This window comes from Hipposideros armiger, unplaced genomic scaffold (genome assembly GCF_001890085.2).
Source record: "Hipposideros armiger isolate ML-2016 unplaced genomic scaffold, ASM189008v1 scaffold_116, whole genome shotgun sequence".
In the NCBI taxonomy this organism is placed as follows: domain Eukaryota; kingdom Metazoa; phylum Chordata; class Mammalia; order Chiroptera; family Hipposideridae; genus Hipposideros; species Hipposideros armiger.
In genome coordinates, this window is record NW_017731466.1 from 1265920 (window position 1) to 1290387 (window position 24468).

Here is a 24468-nt window from a genome sequence, read left to right on the forward strand (position 1 = left end):
AAGACAATCATTTTTAATAGCTATCTTAGAAAATTCTTCTTCTAAGTTCGATTGCAAATCTCTTATATGAAACATTGACCTGTTGGTGCGGTCGGCTAACTGGTCCTCCTAGCTGAAGATTAATGATCATATTGCCCTTTTTTACTCTCTGTTTCTCTATATCATTTCTTGGATACACACCATTTTGTCATTGCCCTTCACATGTGGCATCCAAAGGTGATCCCCCAACTCTCTCAGCTGCCCCCTACACACACACACCCATGTGTACAGTAGGACTATCACCTTCTTGATTTTAAACAAGGATATTTTTACTACAAACAGCCCAACTTCATTGTTTTTGCTTCATAATGATTTATAGTTAACTAAAATGTCATTTTTGAAAATGTTCAGGTATATCAAAATATTTGTGGAGATATAAGGGCACTCCAGGCATTTTCTTGGAATTTAGAAAACAATGACCCACTTTCATTTTTACATGTTATTTCAAAAAGCATCACTTTCTAAGATCCAGCAATGTGTGTTGAAGTTCAAACCTGTTATATTTTTTATAACCCCTTTAAGGAACTATCCCAACGAAATAACCTACAAAGTTTCCTTTTTAAAAAGTCAAATGCAGCATTATTTATTAATATGTAAAAGCCAGAAACCAAGTACCGAAGCATGGGGTAATAGCCAAGTCAATAATGGTACATCCACTATGAAGTAGCCATCAAAAATAAAAGAAGGGATTTAAAGAGAGGTTGAATAATCAAAGGTTAAAAATTGGAAAAGTAAAACAAGCTCACTTAAGTTTTCATGGATTCTTTTGACTTGCATTGAAAGTCAAGGGGTAAAAGGGTAATTAGAACTATATGTGTATGAGAAAAACAATGCCTGAAATGGAAACCCCTGAGTTCTAATGGTAAAAAGAGAGAATTGTGGATAGGGGACAAGGCTGTGAACAAAGTCTCCTGAAGAAAAAGAAAAAAATAGCTGTACTGGGCACTTGTGCGTGCATAGTTCTCACATTTGTTTACTGACAGCACCAAAAACTTAGCTCAGGATAATTTTTCTAAATTATGATTAAGACATGCAGTTCTTATTAATCTAGTTAAAATTTTGTGAAGTCCATAAATAATAGTTTCATAAGCTTTTAGAATTATAAATGGGTTTGTAATGATTAAATCAGGTGTTAAAAATAATCCATCTGATGGAAAGCATGAAGGCAAGAAATTTATTTATACTTGTACTCTAGCCATTTCTGGCATCGACTTAAAAATTCCAATTAAGAATGAAGAAAATGTAAGGCGTAGTAATTCATATCATTAAATGTGTTTTGAAAACTGGACTAATTATATCCATCCTTTGGCCATGTTTGAATGAAAAGTAATGGATATAAAGTTCTAGCACAGTGCCTGGCACACAACAAAAATGGTGGCTCTTCTAGAAAGAGAGAATCTGCAATATTGAACTGCTGTCTGGATTTAATGTATTTTATACTGTTATACTGTGATAACAATTTTATATACATGTAAAAACTACTTATCAGACTAAATAATATTATGTGCCAATATTAAAGGATTGGCCAATGATTCACTCTCTTGATAAAAAGCATACACACACACACACACACACACACACACAGAGACATAGATGTGTAAAAGATCATAGAGAGAATACCTAGTAAATGTTCCTCTCATTATAGATGGGGAAGCTGAGGCCCTCCAAGTGTTAGTTTTCCAAAATTCTACCCCTCCCTGAAGGCAGAACCTATTTAGAACAGGGACACCCTATTTCAGAGCTTCATTTTCTTTAAATTGAGGATGAAAATGTATAATATTGATTAACGAGAACTTGGAAAGCAGATAGAAGCTTCTTATAATATTAAAACTGCTCAGACTAAGCTTCACAAATAATCCCCTGGCTATCATGATGCTTCTCCTTTCAGTTTCTTGATACAGATGTTCTTGATCAAATAAATATTACTCAGCTTGAGAAAAAAATCACATGGGTTGAGCAGTGAAACAAATTAAAATATATAATTATTCAAACAAATCTTGTATAGATATAATCCTAGAAAACCAGAAGTGCAGTTGTAAATGGCACAGAATAGTTTAGAGAAAGTATAAAGATGTACTGGGAGAGGGGACGAGGGGAAAAGACAGACTGAGGGAGAGAGGGAGAAGAAAGAGAGAATCATTGCTAACGCATGATGCAGTCTACTGCGAAACGGCAAATGATGCATCTACTGCAAACTGGGGAGTTATGGAAAAAGCCCGGGAGGTACCAACAGCAGCAGCCAACAGCCAAGGCAGAAATAAACACTTTATAAATTGATGAGTGAAAAGGGGTTATGTGTGCATGAAACAAGAAACAAGCAATCAGAAGACACTATGGCAATTCCTTAACTGAACACAGTTACCATTGAGTAGACAAGTCCACTCCTAGGTGTGAACCTAGGAGAAATTAAAACATACGTCTGCCCCAAAACTTGTAAACAATTGTTCACAGCAGTATTATTCATTACAGGCAAAAGATGGAAACAACCCAAATGTTCATTAGCTATTGAAAAGATAAACAAAATGTGGTATACAGACAATGGAGTATTATCCAGCCATAAAAAGGGATGAAGTACTGGTGTATACTACCACATCGATGAACTTTAAAAACATTATGTTAAGTCAAGAAGCCAGTCACAAAAGACCACATATTCTATGATTTCATTTATATGAAATATTTATAACAGAAGAATCAATAGAGACCGAAAGTAGGTTAGTGGTAATGTAAGGCTAAGGAGAAATAGAAAGATTGTGGGGTGATAGCCAAAGGGTACAGGGTTGCTTTTCGGGGAAATAAAAATATTACCAATTGTTCGTGGTGATGGTTGTGTTACTCTGTGTATACACTAAAAACCATTTTTAAATTGTACATTTCAAATGAATGAACTGTGTGGCATGTGGATTATATCTTGATAACACTGTATGCCCCCCCTCAAAAAAAATACCTCCCCAAAATGAGAATAACTTTGGACAAGCACGTCTGAAATGAAAAAAAAAAAAAAAGTCCTGTAGAAATAAAAGTCAGTGAGAAAATAGGTGAGATAAAGCACCTATTTGAGGTCTGAAAGACTGAACAGGAAGAAAGGCAAGGCTGTCTGAATTGCCACTGGTTAGGGTATGAGAGAAGAAGTAAAAGGAAGCAGATGGTAAATAGGCATACATTTGGAATGTTCAGGAAGGTGGCCTGCTTTTGATAATACAGTCTATGTAACACTGTTTGGTAAAACTTGCTGTTTAAAATTTGCTAAACACTGTGGCAAACATTCATTTCATCAATTATCTATTCGATGGTGTAAAATTCCCATTGCATTGGAGACTGGCATAACTATAATTATGACTCATTCATTTTCATCTGTCCTGCAGCACTTAGCTTGATGCCTTATACTCAGTAGGCACTCAATAAATATTTGATGTATGAGACTAACCATCATAGCTAGAACTCAAGGCTCTGTAATTATGAAATATAACCGAGGCCAAATTTTAGCCATTCAATAAAGCAGGAGAATATTATTGCACATCTGAAACATTTTAATGGACTTTAAATGAAAGCTTTAATTTAATTAACAACTAAAATATACACAAGCATAATTTAGTAATCTAATATGAAAGTAAAAAGACCAACCAGAAAGGTAAGGACATTTTGAGAAATGCTAAGAAAATGTGACTTTATTCATATCATATACACCACGAAACAGACATTTTCCCATTGTTTTGCTTACTTCAAAACTTAAATTCTGCTGTGTTCCAATTAAACTTTTTTGTGACAGATGCTGAATACCAACCTATTTTTTTCTGACAATATCAATAGGGGGGCCCAACTACATGATACAATTGTTTTTTAGCATTTAAATGTAAGACTATGGCTCAGTGTTTCAAAAATAAATTAATTAATAAAAGTGAAACATTATTAGAACAAAAAAGAAAGTACATTCACCACGATTTAAAAAAAAAACAAAAAACCACTCCTTCAAAATCAGAGAGCAGCATGAGCATCATTTCACTAACCTACAAGAAGCACGTAATACCGATATACAAATCAAGTCAAATCGACAGCCTGGGATGAGACAGAGGCTATCCCTAGTTAGCCTGTAGTTGACAATATCAATACAAATGAATGGAATAGCAGATTAGAAAAAGCTTGTTTTTAGCTTAATTGTTGGTGCAGAATGCACAGCAGGGGCTGGCTGCCGGGCAGCTGCTTTCGCTTTGCTGGCTTGACTTGCTCGGACAGCAGTTTCCAAACGGACTTTCAACTCAGGGGCCGCTCCCATGACAGTCTTGAAAGCATGCGGATACAGAGGTCCAATATGCATTAAATTCTGGAGTGCAAACTCATGGAGATCTTTGGAAGCTGCATTTGCTGAGGCAAAAGAATTTTCATCCAGCAGGTAGGAAATCAACGTGGGAACTAAAAGGGCAAGTAACTGGACTCCTGCAAACAACAAAGTTAGTCTGAAGATGCTCACGAATCTGAAAATTGCAATCGATTTTATTTTTATAACTAGGTATGGTAGTTTGAATTATAACTTAACATGCATAATCTATTTTAGACCTCAGTGATAACTTATAATTAATACTAAATATTTACTAAATACCCAAGCTATGTTAGGGTTGGAAACCAGGCTTGTAAAGATTATATTTTTTACATATATATTTATTTGTTTTATTAAAACATGCTTCTTAAGAGGTTAAAAAGAAATAAGCACTTTACAATTTCCATCTGGTATAATGTATTTTGAGAGTAAGGTTATGAAATTGTTAAGGTTATTCCTGAAGAGGGAGGTTGAGTAGGGAACAGCAACCTGAACAGCATCTATTTACTATTATTTAACTAAAACAAGATTATTTCCTTCTTTTTTTAAAAAATAGGAATACAGCTGTTCCCATTTCATCATTCCCCCCAAACCCACAGTAAGTGAGGAAAAAAATCTTTCAAAAAGAAGGGAATACATAAAACTTAAGGTTAAAAAGAACCCATTCCTAGCTGACATAAATTTCAAGCCCTTAAAAAAATAATAATAATTTTATTTGAAGGCTTAATCCCCTTTACTAGTCTCTTTGTCTTCCCATATAAGCAACTCCACCCTGGAATGTAAATTTTATTAAAGCTGATGTTTTTCTAAAAAAAATATGTAATTATATATGTGTGTGTGTATCTTATAATCAACATTGAGAATAATGCTTTCTCTACCTTTAATTTATATTATTTTTGTAGAATGACAACAGATAATACTAAAGCCAAAGCTGCAGGGGAGCAGGAAACATCTGATACGGAATGTGGGATGTAACACTCACTGATGTCATCAAAGGCAGCGATAATATCAGCGAGGCCTTCCCAGAACCCCAGCCCACTCTGGCCCTGAACTCCCTCTTTCCCGGCTAGATTTTTTTCCCCTTAACGTCTATTCTTTTCTGCATTGCACTATTATGTTTCCATCTAAAATTAATGTAATCTATTTTTACCTTTATATAAAATTATATATAGAATTGTCTACACTATATATACATATATAATCTTTTAATCTCTAGAGAAAGCAGACACAGACATATCTAAGAGGGGGATGGTGTTTATTGTGCATTTTCCCACTAGAATGTAAGCTCCATGAGAGCGGGGATCTTTGTGTGAATTATTTCACACTGAGCCTCCGTGTCTACAACAGTACCTGGAACACAGTAAGGTGCTCAATAACTGTTGAATGAATGAAAAAAAAAACACACCCTTTGTCTTGGAAACCACTCAGAAGTTTTTTAAACGAATTGCATTTATTTTCCATGTTGAAATTTCAAAAGAAAGAAAATAAGCTGCTGTTTTAAAAGTCCCAAGTACATCCTCCAACTGGCTGGATTTAACTCATGTTCCCTCACATAGAATGATAATAATACTGTATAATAAGAACTGATTTTCATAATGAAATAGTTATGAAAATTATAGTAAATTATCAAAGAAATAAGAAATTATCTTCAGTACACTGCTTACTAAAGCAGAAGAGGTTTTTATCAGGAGGCTGAAAGGTAAGGTTTGGTTTTTCACAGTCTTAAAATATAATTAATTGAAAACATATATTATAAATTATTTGAGTACCCATCAAGTATCTAGAAACGTGCTAAGAATTTTAGGAAACATACAATTCGTCTCTAACGAATGCTTTCATCACCTAGTCAAAAAGAGTACATAGCACAAAGGACAATTAGAGAACTATTTAAGTGCTAAAAACCTGTAGTTAGCATTTGAGATATAGAGTTCATCAAAAGACTCACAAAGCTGAGGAATACTTTAGGATTTTATAGTTTTAGTGATTATTTTAAAATAATAAGGCCATAAAATAAGTTGATTATAATTGCCAAAGAAATTGTATGAAGGGAATGATCAGAGTGGGCTGAGTAACCAGGCAACGTTTCTTGAAGAAATAAGATCTGACATAGACTTAGTAGATTTGTATAAGAAACGAGAAGAAAACACCTGAGGAGAGTGAAAATAGAATGGAAATTGTATAGAGATTAAAATAAGAGAGAGAGAAAATTGGACTGGCCAGGTTAGCAGGTACACAGACTAGGGAACAAAATAAAAGTTTTGAAAACCAGAAAAGATGTTTAGACTTGATGCAGTAATGCAAGAGGAAACTACTCAAAGGTCTTAAACAAGAGAGAGAAAAATTGTTTTAGGTAAATCTGATGGGGAGTATCTGCTAGGAAACTATTATAGTTATCGATTTATAAGAATAGGAAGCAAGTTTCTCTTGAATCCTAGAGAAGTTTCAAAAGAGAGGACAAGTTTTGAGTAATAGATTGAATAAAGATAAAGATGAAGAGATCATAGTCAAGTCTAATTCAATGTTTTTAGCTTGTAACTTTGGTCATGTTGGGTAAGAAAATATTCGCAGCCTGTTTCTATGATGGATACTGTAAAGTTAAAAACAAAAATTAACATTTGTAACTAATGCAAAAAAAGTTGAGTGATAAAACAAATTTAAAAGCTTAGAATTTACCCTCTTGGAATCCTATTACTATATATTATATAACTCCTATGTAACAACGTATAGTATAACTTAATACTATACATTGTATTATATATGTAAATAATTATGTATTGTATTAACTATTAGTGAGATATATCAACAATAAACATCATCAAGGCTGCTTCATTTTCTAATGGGCTTCTTCACTCAGAATATAGATATTTTGTACTTTAGCAATACTTTTAAGAGGTAGAATAAGCAATTAGCATTTAAAAAAATTAAGTATCATAGACGTTCACTCATTTATTCACTTGATGGTATCCTCCTAATGAATGCTATCACATTCCATTAAACCTTCTTCCTTTGGTGTACCTTTAGTAAACATTTACCATTTACCTTTGGTTTTTGCATAGCATTTAGCCTTAAATTTAGTTTTCACTGTTGCAATGGCCTGTGTCTAGTGTCAAATAAGATTATTTATATAATACAGATCTTCATTTTAGACCAGTGGCTTTTGTAAGAAAGTACTTACTGTTCTGTTCTTCCCCAAGAGCAACCAATGTTTCAAGAACTTTGATTCCTTCTTGAACAGCTACAAGCTCTGTGTTACTGGCTGGTCTGTTTCTTTCAACAGCTTTCAGCTTTTCAACCACTATTGGAGCTAATGAATGAATATAGGGAGTTGAAAGGGCACGATTGGAATGTTGGAAGACTGAGAGGAGAAGCTGGTAACATTTGGCTTGAACCTATATGAGAAAATCATTTTATTAATTAACGTGTGTGATAGTTCTGATTTGCTGTACAATCACAATGCACCTTAACATATACTGAAAAGATGTGATACTGCAGAATGAAAATAAAAATGCGAAACAAATTAATGCCCCTTTCTACTTATAGAAATGAAATAGGATAATGAAACTCCTAATAAGCTAACTAAATAAAACTAACTAAAAATAAATTAAATAAATATTCCTTATATGTTAACTGCCAAATTATCCTGCTTATATAACTCATATAGTTCTATAATTCTATATCGTGCAAGAATCTGGAAATGAGGCATTTTAATTTGTTTTTAATTTTTTCTTTAATTTACAATTGTCCCTTTCACTTTAACCTAACATAATTAATAAGGAAGACTAATATTTGAATGAAGTCAAACAAAACTATAAAAAAAATACATTGCTTAGACACCTCAAGTCCATTTGAAATCCCTGGAAATGACTGCTTATGTCAATTCAAGTTTTCCAGACCTACAAAGTAAAGTCTCATTGGCTCCATTTTAGATGAGAAAGACTTTATATTAATATTAAAAAAATAGCAGACAATTAACTTATGGGACAAATAGTGGAAAAAAACTGTTTCGGCTCTTTGGTAGAAGAGAAATTGCCAAACCTTTCTGGAAATGAATACCTGGGGAATGTTTTTAAAATAGATCTCCAGTCAGGAAAATAGCAATTAAGTCTGGGAATCATGTTACTTAACTGACTTTTTTTCAGATGTGCAGCAGGTTTGAGAATCATTAGTTTAGACTTTGACATTGTAAAAAAATAAAACTTATTTTCTAGAAAACTGAAGTTTGTAATTGGTTCATTAAAAATGTAAAAAAATCAATTTAATGCCTCTGGTGTCATTAAGTAAACAGTGAAAAATAAAACCATAAACTCGTGTAAAGTCTCTACCAATGTAAGCCAGGGTTAATCAAATAATTTAGGTATTGGAGAATTTTTGCATAAACATGTGCAAAATAAACATACATATGTATCTCCCCTAGTGTTTAAATCCAATAATCTTTTCCAGTTTTTCTATTTAAAAGCTAAAGAGCAAATACCTAGGTTTTCATTTGATATATTCATTATAATGAATCAATCTGAAATTTTCCTGATAAAGTGGAATGTTAACCTCTACATCTATTTTAAGTATAACTTACCCACGGGTCACATGAATTTAATGCGTTTTTGAATCGGTTCATGCAGCCATTCTGTAATGACTGGACTCCTATTATTTCACTACTGGCAGACCACAGGAAGAGTGCAATTGCCGTTAGCATGCTTACTTCATCAGGCATAGGCATGGAATCTTCTGAAATAAATGAATAATGAAATATTGAAATATATGAAAAGTGAAAGCAATGTGCTGTTTCTAAAAAATGCTTTGGAATTTCAGTCTTGTTCCATAACCCTCTCTCCGTCCCCAACAACATTTATGGCAGTGTGTGCCTCAATCTAATATAGTCCATAAATGACTTTATGAATGGAACTCATCTACTGAGGAAACTTTATTAGAAGTCCTGTATTTAAGTCCTTTTCCTTGTTTTTCTGGATGGTACAATATTAACTGAAAAAAATTCAGGCATATATCCTAATAAGAACTCTAATATGGAAAGGTCATTTAAATATGAAAGATAACATGGAAATAGAAAATAACTTAAAAGTCATTTAACTTCTTTGGAGTTTAAGTTAATCAAACATTTCCAAATACACTCCTTCTAACAAAGTTAAATGATTTTGATAAAACATTCCAAGTAAATTAAAAATCCAGAGTAGAAATTCTTAGTACTATCACCTTCCTACTTAGTATAAATTCTATACAACCATAAATGAAAAAATCTTGCAATTTGCTGAAGACAGTACTCTCATAATTTTAAAGAATTTCTTGCCATTGTAATCATGTATTAAGGAATAAATACAACTTTAACCTAATAGAAATATAGTATGTAATTAGAAACATAGGAAATAAATATGTATATTTATTCTAATGAACAGTACTACTAAACATATAAAATAAGAGACTCAAACTATTTTGTGGTTACTGTTTCTTCCACAGCTGAACTTATCAACATTCTTTATATGTGAATTTGGGCTAATCTGGCAACTGCAAATATCTAATAACAATCAGTACCTTATCAGGATTAGGAAAATATACATTTGATATGTTAACATTATCTCATAATGAGGGTACAAATACAATGGTTGAGAAGAATTCCATTAACTTAAAATTAAGAGATGCAAAATTCAAAGGATTTAGCCAATTTATAATAACCTAAGTTATACATGTTAAAAATCTGAGAACTTCAAAATAGGAATATTATTCTAGGTGAAATGAGAACAATCTCTAATTCAGCATTTGTGACATTGCAAGCAACTTTTTTGTCAGAAAACTAATATTTTATTTTTAAATTGTGGCTTCAGTAACAGGGATAACACAAGATGAGTCTGCCACATCTTGGTGTCACAAAGTAAGGAAGTGCTCAAGAAATAATGGGGTCACGTCAAACCTCCCAACATGTATTTAAGTTCTAAGACAAGGGCATTCAGAGTCAATATCCAGAAAAAGAGCATTCAAGTTCCTATCTGAAAGATGTGACTAAAATACCTCTCTGAGTTGATTCAGTGAGATAGAGCAGTTTTCTGACAAGCTCATTCAAATAATTAGTTATTGGGGAACAGACACCCTGTAGATTAAAAAATTTTAAACTGATTGGGTTACCTGGTTGAGCATATTCCAGGATGCACGCAAGAGTGCTACGAATGAGAGCTGTCCACTGTTTTTGTGTATCCTCGGTTTTGGCCATTGAAAGTGTCACAATACTTTTAATCCCTTGAAGAGCTGCCGTGACTGGTGGAGGAACCTGATTATCTGCAGACTTTATTGCCGTGTCTTTCAATATTCTTGCAATTAAAAACAGAATTGTGGGCAGGATTGTCATACATCCTGAAATAAAAACAAATCACATTACCTCATCTTCAGCTCCCATATTACCGTTGTTCCAATTGTTTATATTTTTTACAATTGACTGCGGTTTATTATTATTTTTTGTTGCTTTTATACAATATTTATTGCATTACTATTACCATAATTCAATGTTTAAGAAAGAAAATAAGAAAGTGGCAAGTTATTTCAAAAATGACAGGATATTTTCTTTCTCCAATTAGCCTTGTTTTTATTATTTCCAATGCTTTACCCATTTCATATGTCACGCCCCTCATAATGAAAATGATAAAGGAAGATAGAAAAACAGAAGGAAAACACTACTATATACATACTTTGAGAAATGTCTGAGAAATTTGGTGAATCTTGTAGCAATTCTAAGACATGTAATCAATCTTCAGTGTACTAAAGTCAGCCTAACCAAGCCAGGAAAACGATGAATAGACTACAGGTAAACAAAGAAGAAATGATAGAATCCTGGAATTTGTAGCTAAAAGAGCTTTAAGGTCACCACGTTCAACTTCCCACTTAATGAAAGATTCCCTTCACCACTCTCTCCCATGCAGTCACTGTAGTTTACCTGCAAAGCTCCAATGATAGAGAAATCATTATTTTCACATCTGCGGGCTCATGTTGAGCTGAAATTTACCTTTATGTCTCCTGACACTATTTCTACCTTCTAGATAAACAGAGGGAAGTCTACTTTTCCATCCAGCAGTTCTTTAGGTATTTGCAGACAGCTATTATCTTTTCCAGCTATAATTTCTTTAGTTACTCCTTAGAGTTGGTTGTCACTCTCCTCTCACTTGCTTTAGTTTGTCAATGTTGCTTAAGAGTGGCAACCAGGCCAGAAACCAAAGGGTTTAGTAATTTCTACCTTGTGTCTATCTGCTAACATTCAATGTCTTCCCTCAAGGTGTGGTTCTATTTATTTACTGAAGTTTGCCTGAAATATGTCTGAAAAGAGCATCTTGGGTTTTTGGTGTTTTAAACATTTATAGGCTCCTAAAGACAGACAGACAAACCCTTAAGAAAGACCAACTTCTCCTTTCACATTCGAAATTTCAGAGGAAAATAAGTCCTAATAGCACTTAAATTCAAAAGCAAGTTCATCTTTGTCTACCGTCATATCATGCATATTCAAATAGTGATCAATACTGTACCAGCAGGGGAACAAAGGGATGGTAAGTCGGAAAGTATGGTGACTGTGGCTGCCACCAAACGAGCACTTTCTTCTGACAGTCGAGTTTTCACGGCGATGTGACTTGGGGAGTCCGACATCTTGGTACTGAGATGTGGCATGTGCCGTACTAAAATGAACATCAGCAGCTCCATAGCTGCAAACACAAGGGATTTTCCAGGTGTAAGACCACCGCTGTCGCCTCCTTCTCCTAATACAGGACAGGACTCTTTTTCCATATCATCTTCATCTTGGGTAAAAGAAAATTTGGTGAAATTTCCAGCAAGAAACAAAACAAAACACAAACAAACAGCAGATAAAACAACACAGTCAGTATATGTGAGAAATTCTTTCAAAACAACTTAAAACTGAATGTCTAATTGATATAACGTGTCTTTCTCAGAGTAATTCTCTGCCTTATTAGAATTCTGCTTATTTACCTCTCCTTAAAAGTAAAGGACAATCCATTTTCTACTTGGAACATTTTTATTAGGTATTTTTACTAGGAATGTATTTCATCATAGGAATAACACATATGTTAAGTTGAATCACATGAAGGCTGACACTTTTGAAGGTGAAAAATAGTTGACTACCAGCAATTTCATTTATTTCTAATGAAAGCAAAATGAATTGCGAAAATTCTCAACGTATGATTTCACTTAAAAAAAAATACCTGGCATTATTATTTTAAAATTAGAGTACAAATAAGGCCTACTTCAAAGTTAGTGTAATTTCTAGTGCTTACTTAGAGTGTTTCTTTTTTCTTGCAAATAATCCTGAGCAGCTCTTATTATCTGTTGTACAACTCCAGTAACCAGCAGCTGGACGGATGGTGGATTCCAGGTCAATAGGAGGCGGTGCAAAACACTCAGCAACTCAACACCAATCAGCTATTATAAATTAATACAGATACACTGAATTGGATGGATTTATATTATTAAAATCTAAGAAAATATGCATGTAAAAAGAAATAAATTTGATAGCTAAAATTAATACAGAGTACCATGTAACAAATAAGAACATTATAGCAATCTTGAAAATGCCAACATTTTATCCCAACTTGTTTTTCAGTCAATAAATTACTCTGTTTTTTTATACACTTAAATAATTTTTATATTAAAAAAAATGATAATTTTCCTATTTGTTTCCTCTGTTTGGACTAGGCAGTATTGCTAGCGTCCAGGGACACTGAAGTTTATGATTTCCAACCCAAGCTGAGTACCCAAGAGGTGTTTACCAAAGATTTTAGGCACTTCTGGTAAGTCCCTCTCCAATTCATGTCAGCAACTATTACAAATTTTCAACCACTCACTTTAAGCCTCTTACTCACAATCTCCCACATCAAACCTATCCAGTGACATAAAGTCCCCTAAATATTCCATACAGAAATTAGAAAAAGTCAATCAATAAGCTCTTGAGATAAGTCTTGAGTCAATGCAAAAAAAAAAAAATTCTTTAAATGAGAAATAAATCTTTTTCAACCGTTTAAAAGTAACATAATTTATTTAAGAGCCTTATAAAGTACCTCAGCCCTTCATTAGTAGAATCATTAACTGGCACTGAGGGCATCCCTTAAAATTTTAATTTTTACCTGTCCACTGATCAACAAATCAAAGAAGGTATAGTGACTTTCTCTACTCTAGTTGTGCCTGGTCATCAAACATTCTGTGTAGGGTCTTAGATAAAGGCAAAATCCTGAATACTTACTATATAATATTATTTCATATGTGAAAAAAGTATCTTAAGATAAATATGATAAAACAAAGCATGCAACAGAAATATACTGTACCTGATCTTCTGCAATGTGGATTCGGGCATAAGGGGAATCTAGCAGGGTATGTAAGGCCTGCAGACATGCTGTAACATGTTCAATAGGTTCCTCAGGTCTAGGGGAACAAAGGAACTGAATACTCACACCTGCAAAATAAAAACATGGTCTTGTCAATATAAAACACCTTGTTGCTTTGACACCAATTTTTTTCTCTACTTCTATTTATTTTTTTACAAATTACTTTAACATATATTTAATGCCTTAAAGCAGAGTTCAAAATGTTTCCAAGTTTCCAGGGCCGGCCGAGTGGCGCATTGGTTAAGAGCTGGCTTGGGACACTAGCTCTGAGTATCAGGGCCCCGGTTCGGATCCCACATGAGGGCCAGTGACACTGCCCTCTACAGCTAAGATGGTGAACAACAGCTCCACCTGGTGCTGGGCTGCCGTGAGTTGCCGGAGATGGCATAGGCTGCAGTCCCTGCTGCAGTGGGCTGCCATAAGCTACTGTGAGTGGCTGGCAGCTGGTGTGAGCTGCCGAGAGCCGCAGTGAACGGCCGTCCAGAGTCTGGCGACTGATCTGCCTCACCCAGGAAGAGCGCAATGATAATACCAACATGGGCCAGTGAAGTGACGTCCTTCACAACTAGACTGAAGAACAAAACAACAGCAACTTGTCTGTTCCCCTTCCCCAATTTCCCAGCGCTGTTCCCCTCACCCAATTCCCCAATAAAATCTTTAAAAAAAAAAAAAAAAGGTTTCCAAAATAAGCTGCCACACTTAATATAGATTGTAGCTTTGCAATTAGGTTAATAATCAAATTGGAGGTGGGAGGGGAGGAATTCCAGGTCATCAGATTAAGAAAATACTCAATTTTTAATTTCTAGGACATTTAAAAATAATACATTAAGAATAAATTTATGAAAATTATAAAATTACTTTTCATTAAGTGGTTGCCAAAAAATTTTCATACATACAAAGTTTTTTTAAATGGTAAGCTACAGAGGCACAATGGATATCATGGGTAACAACTGCTCTTAATTTACAGAAGGGTGATTCTGGTCATTGTTATGGATGTCTGTTATGTTTTCATTTGTGAGGTCTACGGATGAATCCTATAATTTCACATTACCAATTGTGTTCCTTTTCCCTCCCAGAAAAATATAAAATTGCTAAGAGCTTTATCAGAATGTATAAATTTTTCATGTTAAAGGAACATCTATAAAGCAATTATAAATTGATTTATTCCAATTTGTTTTAACTTTGCATTTTATTATTTCCTCATGGGATAATTTGCTAAGTGCCAAGTAAAAAGAAAATATGTTGTTGGGGAAAAAAAGCTTATGGTTTTTGCTTAAAAATTATTCAATATTGCTCTGTGAGTAAATATGATGGATAAAATTTTTAGAGTAGTTTTTAACACTTAAATATTTAGATTAAAAATTCAGTTCAAAACTTAGAAAATGTGCTTAAAAATCCTCCTTTTACTATTGCGTCTCTGAACTGTGCTATGTAAAACTTCCCACAGCATTAAAATAAAAACATATGAAGGAGTTCAGGACATCCTACACCAAAATATGCCTCTTTGACATATTGCTTTATTTTGAGCTGAAAATACTTGCAAGGCAGCAGATGTAGGAAGGGCTCTCTGACCACTTTCCTAAATGCAAGTCAGAAAATTTCTCACGAGAAAGGAGCCTTCCCTGTATCTGGAAAAGAACATTCTTATCTCTAGAGACTGGGAGTCCATGTCAAAACAGACTTGTAGAAACAAACCTACTAAAACAACCCTTATGTTTCATTAGTTTGTCCCGTATATTTCCTAGTTACTGTCCCACAATTTACTGCCCCTGGCCCAAACCCCTTTATGTAGTCACAGATCCACAATTTATTGTTCTTTGTTTAAAATGGTACATAAGCTTTTGGGCCTAATAGCTACTTCAGGTCTTTGTTTCCTTTCTAAGGACTCCTGTGCACATGTAAAAATATTAAATAAATTTGCATGTTTTTCTCCTATAAACCTGTCTTATATCATTTTAATTCTTAGGCCAACCACAGAACCTAAAAGGGTAGGAGGTAGTTTTTTCTCCCCTACAGATATAAATTTTCAGAAGTGATACGCATTGAAATATATTAATATGGCTCACCAACCTAAAATCAGGTGCATTCTGTCCTTGTTAATTTCTGGTAAAGATTTAGCACCAGGCGTTGTTCCTGATGCTTGGTTTAAATTGACGGATATAGAACGTTTCTGTAAGCCAGACATGGCTGCTGCTTCTGCTGCTTCTGAGCATGTAAATCCCGTGCTGTTTAACCAAAGTGCCACTGCATGAAGAATTGGGGCCCAGGAATTCCGGTAGTGAAGTCTAGCTGTGTCAATAGTCTCAGGAGTATAAAATGCTCCACCTACAAAACAATCAAATCCATCAAAAACATTACTTTTATTGTAAATGTTCACTCATTTATAAATAACTAATTTAAAAATACTCATTACATACTGTCTTAGTCCATTTGGGCTGCTGTAAGAAAATACCACAGACTGGGTGGCTTATAAACAACAGAAGTTTATTTCTCATCGTTCTGGAGGTTGAAAGTCTGTGACCCGGGTGTAGCACGGCTGGTGAGGGCCTTCTTCCTGATTCATAGCCAGTGCCTTCTTGCTGTGCCCTCACATGGTGGAAAGGGCTAGGGAGCAATGTGGGGTCTCTCATAAGGGCACTAACCCCATTCATGAGGGCTCCACCCTCATGACCTAAGCACCTCCCAATAGCCCCGCCTCTTAATAAATACCATTACAATGGGGATTAGGTTTCAACATATGAATTTTGAAAGGACATAGTAATTCAGACCATAGCACATACAAAAGATTAGTCTGGCCAAAGAAATTATCCTCATTACAAAGCCACCAAAACCAACTTCTGTGCTGCAGCTGCGGAACTGAAGTACCTGTCTCTTCCTCACTGATGCTAGGGTTTCCAGCATTACCTCTACAACTGCTGACACGACTGAATAGCCTCTCTCCCCGCCCTGTGGTCACAGGCCTCATCCTCATTGTTGCCAGAGGCTCCTAAAACCCATATCTCCTTCTCTTTCTATCATAGCCAGGGAACTCTGTCTTCTTTCTTTTTGATTCCTTTTCTGCCCTTCTTCCCTCGCTCCTGTTTTCATTACCAAACCCAGAACTTCCTCACCTGTCTGTGAACACATACATTGATCAACCAGCACAGCAATATGCTTCATCATGGTTATGCATGATGACTCGTTAGGCATAATTTAGAGTCCCTTAACTCACACAGTTATTATTACAACAGTGAGCACACTTTGGCTTGGGCTAATAATGTTGAATGCTGTCTTTGAATTCACAAAGTCAACACAGAGAACACGCTCAAAATGAGAGAATGTCAAGTTGAAGTCCGCGGAAATTTAAGATGTTATTACCGTTGTTGCTAGCCTCGACCAATTCCATTTTGTTCAAACTCCACAAAAGCAACACTCCAAATGCAGTACTTACCATCTGGGGGGAGCTGACTAGCAAACTCAGCTGGTAAAGTCAAAAGCGCATAGTCTTTTAATGCTGCCAACCACAGGCGGCTGAGCGTTGGCAGTTCAGGTTGCACAAGTGTTATTAAACTATCTGGTGGCAGTTCATCTATGGTACTGTAATCATCATCATCATCATCGGTATTTTTAATTGCTCTTTTTGGTTTCGACTCGGCTTCCTTTTTAATATTCATAGCAACCACATACACCTATTAAGGTATTTGAGAGGAGAAAAGAACAAGGCATAACATTTAAAAATGACGTTCTAAGTTGTTAGGATGATGCGGTTGAATTGACAAAAATAATGGAGTACAAATACTAGAAGTATGCCACTTTGTGATTTCCTGATAACCTCAAAAAGAATAATTCTATCTACCTCGGAGGCAATCTTTTTTAATCTGATTCCTGACTAGTATTCCTCTCACAGCATATTCCTTGAGTAGGGTCTTCTGAATTTTTTCTGGCTTGTCTTGCTCTACTTTACAAAGCCCCCTTTATATGTTTTTTTCTTCTTTTTTCTAACCATAGGGTATAACTTCCTGTTTACTGCCTCCAATTTCATAGTTATGAGACACAATCTAGCATTCAAAGGAAAAGGCTGAGGGGAGGAGAGGTCAGAGAAGGGATTTCCATAAATAACCATCTAACCCCGCCCCCCTTACATAGTCCTTAAGTGATATTTAGCAATCTAGCCTTTACAACACAGCTGAGTCAAGAGTAATTTACTAGTCACATGTATCATCTGTATCCTTTCTCTCTACTTTGTAAACCAAAAAGATGTATAATAGCAACTTCCTACAGCATAGTTTTCAACATCCCTCTTTGTTGAAGCTCTTTTTGTTTGTTTTCTTTTGTCTTATATATACATTTAGGCTTTGGCAACTGACACATACAAAGATGAATTACACATCAATGAAAAAGAAAAAAAAAAAAAGGAAGGGGAGAGCAAGAGTAAGAAAGAAAAGTGCACCAGGTAAAAATTTTGAGGAAACTGTTTCCCTTATGCAGGGATTCTCACTGTACCCAATGAGGAAGTCTATGTGCGAATACAGGTACACTGCAAGTTTCCGGATGGCAGGGTCCCCTCTCTGTTCCTACAATGAGCAGACAGCTATGGCACAGTAAACTGACTAAGTTCTAGACAATGATTACAGGAAACAGTGAATCTTCATTTTTGAGAAAAAGCATTCTTTTACACTGTGATAGTCCATAACAGTTCCAGTTGGTTAGTAATACTAACACTGACAATTTACAAACAGAAACCAATTAAATTTTAGACTAGGGACTTCAGATCTCAAGTAATAAATATATTATATTCATATTTTCTAGTGGCTTTAAGCCTGCTTCCTCCCACCCCCATGTTTATGTTTATTATTATACGGATGTTTTAAGAAAATGTCTCATTAGCGATAAGTACACTTAACCACTCACTCATTCTTGCTTTGCATTTGCTATTATGCTAGGACCTGCGGCAACATGAACTTACAAACTAACACAAACATAGGGGAGTGAGAAAAGTGCTAAAAAAAAGAATGCTTTTTTAAATTTGTTTTTAATGTTCTATCTTCCCCCCTTTACTACGCTCAGTGCCGTGGCACAATACCTGACACCTAACCAACATTCAATGGTTTGTGTGATGAATGAATGAATTACAGGCAGCACCAAGATGGAAGGATCTTAATAGAGCATGAAAAAGGCGAGACAGAGTTTTTAAGGACAAATTTTACCTATTCACAGGCAAAGATGAAAGGGAGGATTACACGCAGAAGGACAGCAAGAGCAAGAGCCTAAGAAATAGGAAACAGCCTGGCATTCTGAGGAAACTGGAGTGTCTGATATAGACTAAACACAGGATATAAGGCAGAAGTAGTTGAAGAGTTTACTCTGCAGGCAGTGCGGAAGTGATGGGGTCGCTGCAGGCCTTAAAAGTTCAGCTGAATGTATTTTTCCTCAACTTTTAATTTTAGATATACCATAAAAGGTTTGGAAAATGAGTTTTAAAAATTACTCATAATCCCAATTTCCAAGTTTTCATATTCTGTTGTAAACTGTAATTTTGTTGTATTTAATTTTATTTATTAACATATCATAAGGTTTTCCCATGTGAATATTATTAGTCTTTATAATCATTATTCTTAATGGCTGCAATGAATGACCCATAATATAACTAACAATTTTCCTATAGTTGAAATTTTTTTGTTTTGTTTTGTTTTTAAATTGAGGAACTGGGGGAGGGGAACAGTGTTGGGGAATTGGGGAGAGGGGACCAGTCAAGTTGTTGTTCTTCAATCTTAGTTGTGGAGGGCGCCAGTCGCCAACTGGCTGCCCATAGGCAGCTCATGGCCTCTAAGCTCAAGGTGCTAAGGTACAATCTTAGTTGTGGGTGGGCATAGCCTCCATCCCATGCAGGAGTCAAACCGGCAGCCTTGTTGTTAAGAGCACATGCTCTATCCACTGAGCCATCCAGGTGGCAGCTCAGCTCAAGGTGCCGAGTTGTCTTAGTTGCGGGTGGGCATAGCCCACCATCAAACGGGCAGTCTTGTTGTTAGGAACATGTGCTCTCACCAGCTGAGCCATTCCGCCACCTGTTAGCAGCTCAGCGGCAACTCAGCTTGGGCTCAACATCACTGGCCCATGTGGGAATTGAACCGGCAGCCCTATTGCTCAGAGCTCGTGCTCTTAAGCTAACACTTAACCAACTGGCCACTCGGCCGGCCCCTCTATATTGAAGTTTTATATTTACTTCTTATTCTTTATTCAGCTGTGGGCATCTTAGAAAGATAAAACATAATTTTCAAAGACAAAAGGTATTCAGATCTTCACATTATAAATACTGTTCCAAGTAAACATTTTTGTAAACTTATCTCTTTTTCATATTTTAGATGTATTTCCCTAGGATAAAGTCCCAAAAAGGGAATTATCAGGTCAGTGATTATAAATATTTTTACGGCTCTCAACAGACACTGCCAAATGCTTTCTATATTTTACATTGCTATCTGCAATATGTGAAAATATATTTTTTAGATTTTTTAAACACATTTTTGGCTTATTTTTCTTACTACATATTACACAAGAAAAATAGAAAAATCAGGAGCGCAAGTAAAATGAAGAAAATAAAAACCATACACAATCCTACCAGATATAATACTGTTAACATTCTGGACATATTATATATACAAACTCAGTCTTTTAAACAATAATGTTGTTTGTGCATAGTTTTTAGCTCAATTTTTCATTTATTTAATACTGTCCTCTCTCAGGATCAAGAAATATATTTAAGTTATTTCCATTTTTTTTGAGAATAATACACAATATCACAATAAACATCCTAACAGTAGTCTTTGTATACATCCTTGATATTTCTTAGGATAAATTGGTCAACTACTGTGCAGTTTTAGAAAGTGTTTCTTTTCCCCCCCAGTATGTTTATTTGTAACTCTGTTTCCTCTTAGTGAATTGTCAATTCATATTTTGCCCCAAATTTGTATTTTAGAATGATTATTCTAAGAATCTATATAGGAATAGCTGGGGGAAGAAAAGTCTAACTGTAGAAAAAACAAATTAGGGTGCAAATGTATAGACTAGGTGACAAGTAATCAGGACTCAAACTAAGGCACTGAGGACAGAGAGGAAGTATTTATAGATATGGAAAAGGCACATATGATTTATTGCTAAATTAAAAAATTATAGTTGCTATGTTGAGTAACGTTCATTATTTTGAAAATAAAGATGTAGATTGATATACACATACATACACATACATTATATAGACTGAAATTTAATCAAATAAAAGGTTCTTGGCGTAAATTATTTTCCACTATTTATATTTGTATGTTTTCCCTGCCTAATCTCCCCAAAGTAAGGAGAGTCCTTTCTCAAAACACTCATTAGAAAATATACTTTTCAAAGATTTAATAAGAGTTCTTTTGAGACATAAATGTATATGTATTTCAGTGAGAAAGAGCAAATAACAAGATTTTCAAAAATACCTGAATTCAAAGGTCAGTTTAAAAAAAACCCCGTCAGTCGACAATTTTTTTACCTATAGGAGTAGGGGAACATTTTCTCATGCATGGAGGAATAGTTCAAAAACAACAGGCCATGGTTACCTCGGCCCAAGCTTTGAGAACAGCCAGTTTTTCCATGGTTGTGGCACTCTCTCGGTACAACTGGCTGGAAGATCCTTTTCCGGCCTGAACTTTGTCCAGAGAAGACACAAGCAGATTGTGTACTCGGCGGAGATCGTTGAGATCACTGACAACTCCACTTCCAATCCATGTACTACATACCTAGCCAAAGAAAATTTTTTAAAATTTTGTATAAAAAAAATTAACATTTAATATATAAAAGAGTGGAGTACATATAATTTTTTTTTCCTTGGGGGAAGAGACACTAAAGAAAACCAATAAACAAAATAAAACAAAAAAACTCCAAAGCTATATTTTAATATTCATTTTTAATAACAAATCAACAGCAAATATGGAATTTATTGTACACTTATGTGGAAAACAAAAACAGTATTTACTTTTCATATTTCCATTGTCTAACTGGACAAAAATTTTATCAGAAAGAATTTTCTACCCAAACGAGGTCAGTCATGAATAATTCTTCAATTCAACACTTCTGTTTAGTACAAGCAAAGGCAAGTAAAGGGTTATTCTGGGTCTATGGAAGAGATTAGAATAAAGGGGGAAAAAAATCTGTCCTCAAGTAAGAAAACAATGATTGAATGAACCAATGAGAATGTTTTATGACTATAATACTACAATTAAAAACAGAGGAGGGAGAGATTAATTTTAGCAGGAAAAAAGGGAATGTTTTGATATCAGGAAGGTTTGTGTGTATAGTTACAGGAGAGTTACATAGAGAAAGAGATGAGATTACGAAAGTTAATTGGGATCAGGTTATGGTGCAATTTAAATTCCATTAGAGCTGAATTCAGACTTGTTCGTAATGCAATCATGAGCTTCGAAGACTTCTGAGCAGGGGGATATTATTTGAACTGTGCTCTAGGGAAACTGCTCCATCCTTATGTATAGGAATATGCACAGACAGTAAGCAATGTGCTCAGTTAACTGACTATTACAATACTATGGAACAGAGATGATGTGGATCAAACCAGGAATGCAACAAAACGGGAGAGGCATCTGAGAGAGACCTGGATGTAGAAATCCCAAGATCTGGAAACCAATGAAATATTGTTAGGGGATGGGGCACAGGGACATGCAAAAAGTGTGAGGAATCAAAGACTGTCAAATTTTGATTGCCAAAGCTTCTAACTTGGATGAATGGAAGGAAGGTGACACTACAGCTTAAGAGGGAGAACATAAGAAGGCAGGAAAGTTTAGTGGAGATGAGAAGGTAGAGAGCATGATTTTGGTTGTGAACATTTTGACATGCTGGGTTCAAAGCACCAGTAGGAGGCTCATGGAAAGATATTCGGCAGGCAGTTGGAAACCTGCGTCTGGATTTCAGGAGCAAGGTCAAAGGTAACTATGTAGACCTGGGAATCAGCCACAGAAAGGTGATAACTAAAGCAATGCTACTTGATGAATTTCTTCAAGGATTGAGGTTTTTTTTAAAAAAAAAAAACCTTAAAGACAGAACACAGGGAAAATTGTTATACTTAAGGGACAGATGGAACGAGAATAAACAATGAAAGAAACTGAAAAGGCCAGAAACGCAAAAAGAAAACCAGGCAAGTGTGGTGATACTGGAGCCACGGGAAGAGCGTCAAGAAGGGAGGGGTGGTCTGCCGGTGCCAGCTTTTTTCAGCAATTACAAGTCCCCGCTTTCTTATCCTTGGGCTAAGACAATCCACAGATTTTTGGTAAAAGGTAACAAGGTACATAAACCTCATTAAGGAAGACACCAAGCAAGATGTGTGGCAGCACCCCATAATTAACAAGTGGATATTTCTGCAATGAAATGTAGTATGAATCACACAAGGAGAGATTAATCAATACTACAGTCTCACTCAGCTTCACATCAGGGCCAAATGAGTCCAGTCAGCTCAGGTTTTGCTAACAAATAAATTATGAAAAAGCTTTTGGCTTTCAGAGCATTGGGATATTGAATCATGGTTGATGGATTGTGTTCCTACATTTAAAACTTTTAAAAAGTTGAGAGGAAATATTTATGTAACTATGTTATTCTCTTATGACCTTATTCTCAAAGAATTCAAAACTAAATTTGATACAAATTAATGAGTATATTTTAAAATTGATTGTTATCAATTATGAATATATTGATGGAAAAATAAGAAGCCAGTCAAAACAATGTTGAAAATATGACATTTAAAGTGAAAAGGCTTAACTATGAGTATGAAAACGAACAGTTATTATTCCTAAGGAAACTAAACATATTGGAGAAATTTGATAAATATTTTTGTGAAATTTGGTAGAAATAGCTAAAAGATGGGGAAAATTGTAAAGACTGATGATTGGGCACTAAGTTTGCTTTGCAAAAACCAAAGTACTTTCCCCATTTTAAAGAACATGAAACTAGAAATTACAGATGCTGCATTATGGGTTTAGTTTATGTGGAAAGACAAAGCAGCAATGAATCAGCAAAATCACATTCAGAGAAAAGATCTTGGCCTTACATCAAAAGAGTGGTCAATGAATGTACATTTATAAGTTTTTTTGTTTTGTTTTTAAAGATTTTATTGGGGAATTGGGGAAGAGGAACAGTGTTGGGGAATTGGGGAGGGGAACAGCCAAGTTATTGTCTGTTGTGGAGGGCGCTGCTAGCTCAGCTCCCAAGTCCAGTCGCCCTCCGACTGCCCATCGGCAGCTCAGCTCAAGGTGCTGGGTTCAATCTTAGTTGTGGGTGGGTGTAGCCCACCATCCCATGCAGGAGTCGAATCGGCAACCTTGTTGTTAGGAAAACATTCTCTCACCAGCTGAGCCATCCTGCCACCTGTTGGCAACCCAGCGGCAGCTCAGCTTGGGTGCAGCTCAGTGACCAAAGTGGGAATCGAACCAGCGACTCTGTTGCTTAGAGCTCATGCTCTTAACCAACTAAGCCACTCGGCCGGCCCCACATTTATAAGTTTTAGCCGAAATATTTAAAGTGTGTATTATGTTTATAATTCCTACTATGCTTTAAATGATTTTTTTAATTAACCCACTGATTACTATCCCCAATTGTGTTACATTTGAAGTTCTTCCTATAATATCTAAGAATTACCCTGATTTCCCAGTTTAACGTTATGATTATCTAGTCAACCAGCTGGGATGCCATGTTTCATAATCTGCCTAAAGCCAATTGCTTACT

The 24468-nt window shown here is 35.3% G+C and overlaps 1 protein-coding gene across 1 annotated transcript in view; it reads right to left on the reverse strand.

Moving 5' to 3' along the window:
• Positions 1 to 3545: 3545 nt before the first annotated feature.
• Positions 3546 to 24468, reverse strand: part of HEATR5B (HEAT repeat containing 5B) — a 75386-nt gene continuing 54463 nt past the window's right edge. Inside the window, 10 exon segments of the mRNA XM_019647839.1 lie at positions 3546 to 4470; positions 7527 to 7740; positions 8922 to 9073; positions 10481 to 10705; positions 11866 to 12132; positions 12628 to 12772; positions 13672 to 13799; positions 15802 to 16056; positions 17162 to 17399; positions 21300 to 21479. Of these exon segments, the coding sequence (XP_019503384.1) occupies positions 4166 to 4470; positions 7527 to 7740; positions 8922 to 9073; positions 10481 to 10705; positions 11866 to 12132; positions 12628 to 12772; positions 13672 to 13799; positions 15802 to 16056; positions 17162 to 17399; positions 21300 to 21479 (2109 nt within the window). The 3' untranslated portion in view covers positions 3546 to 4165.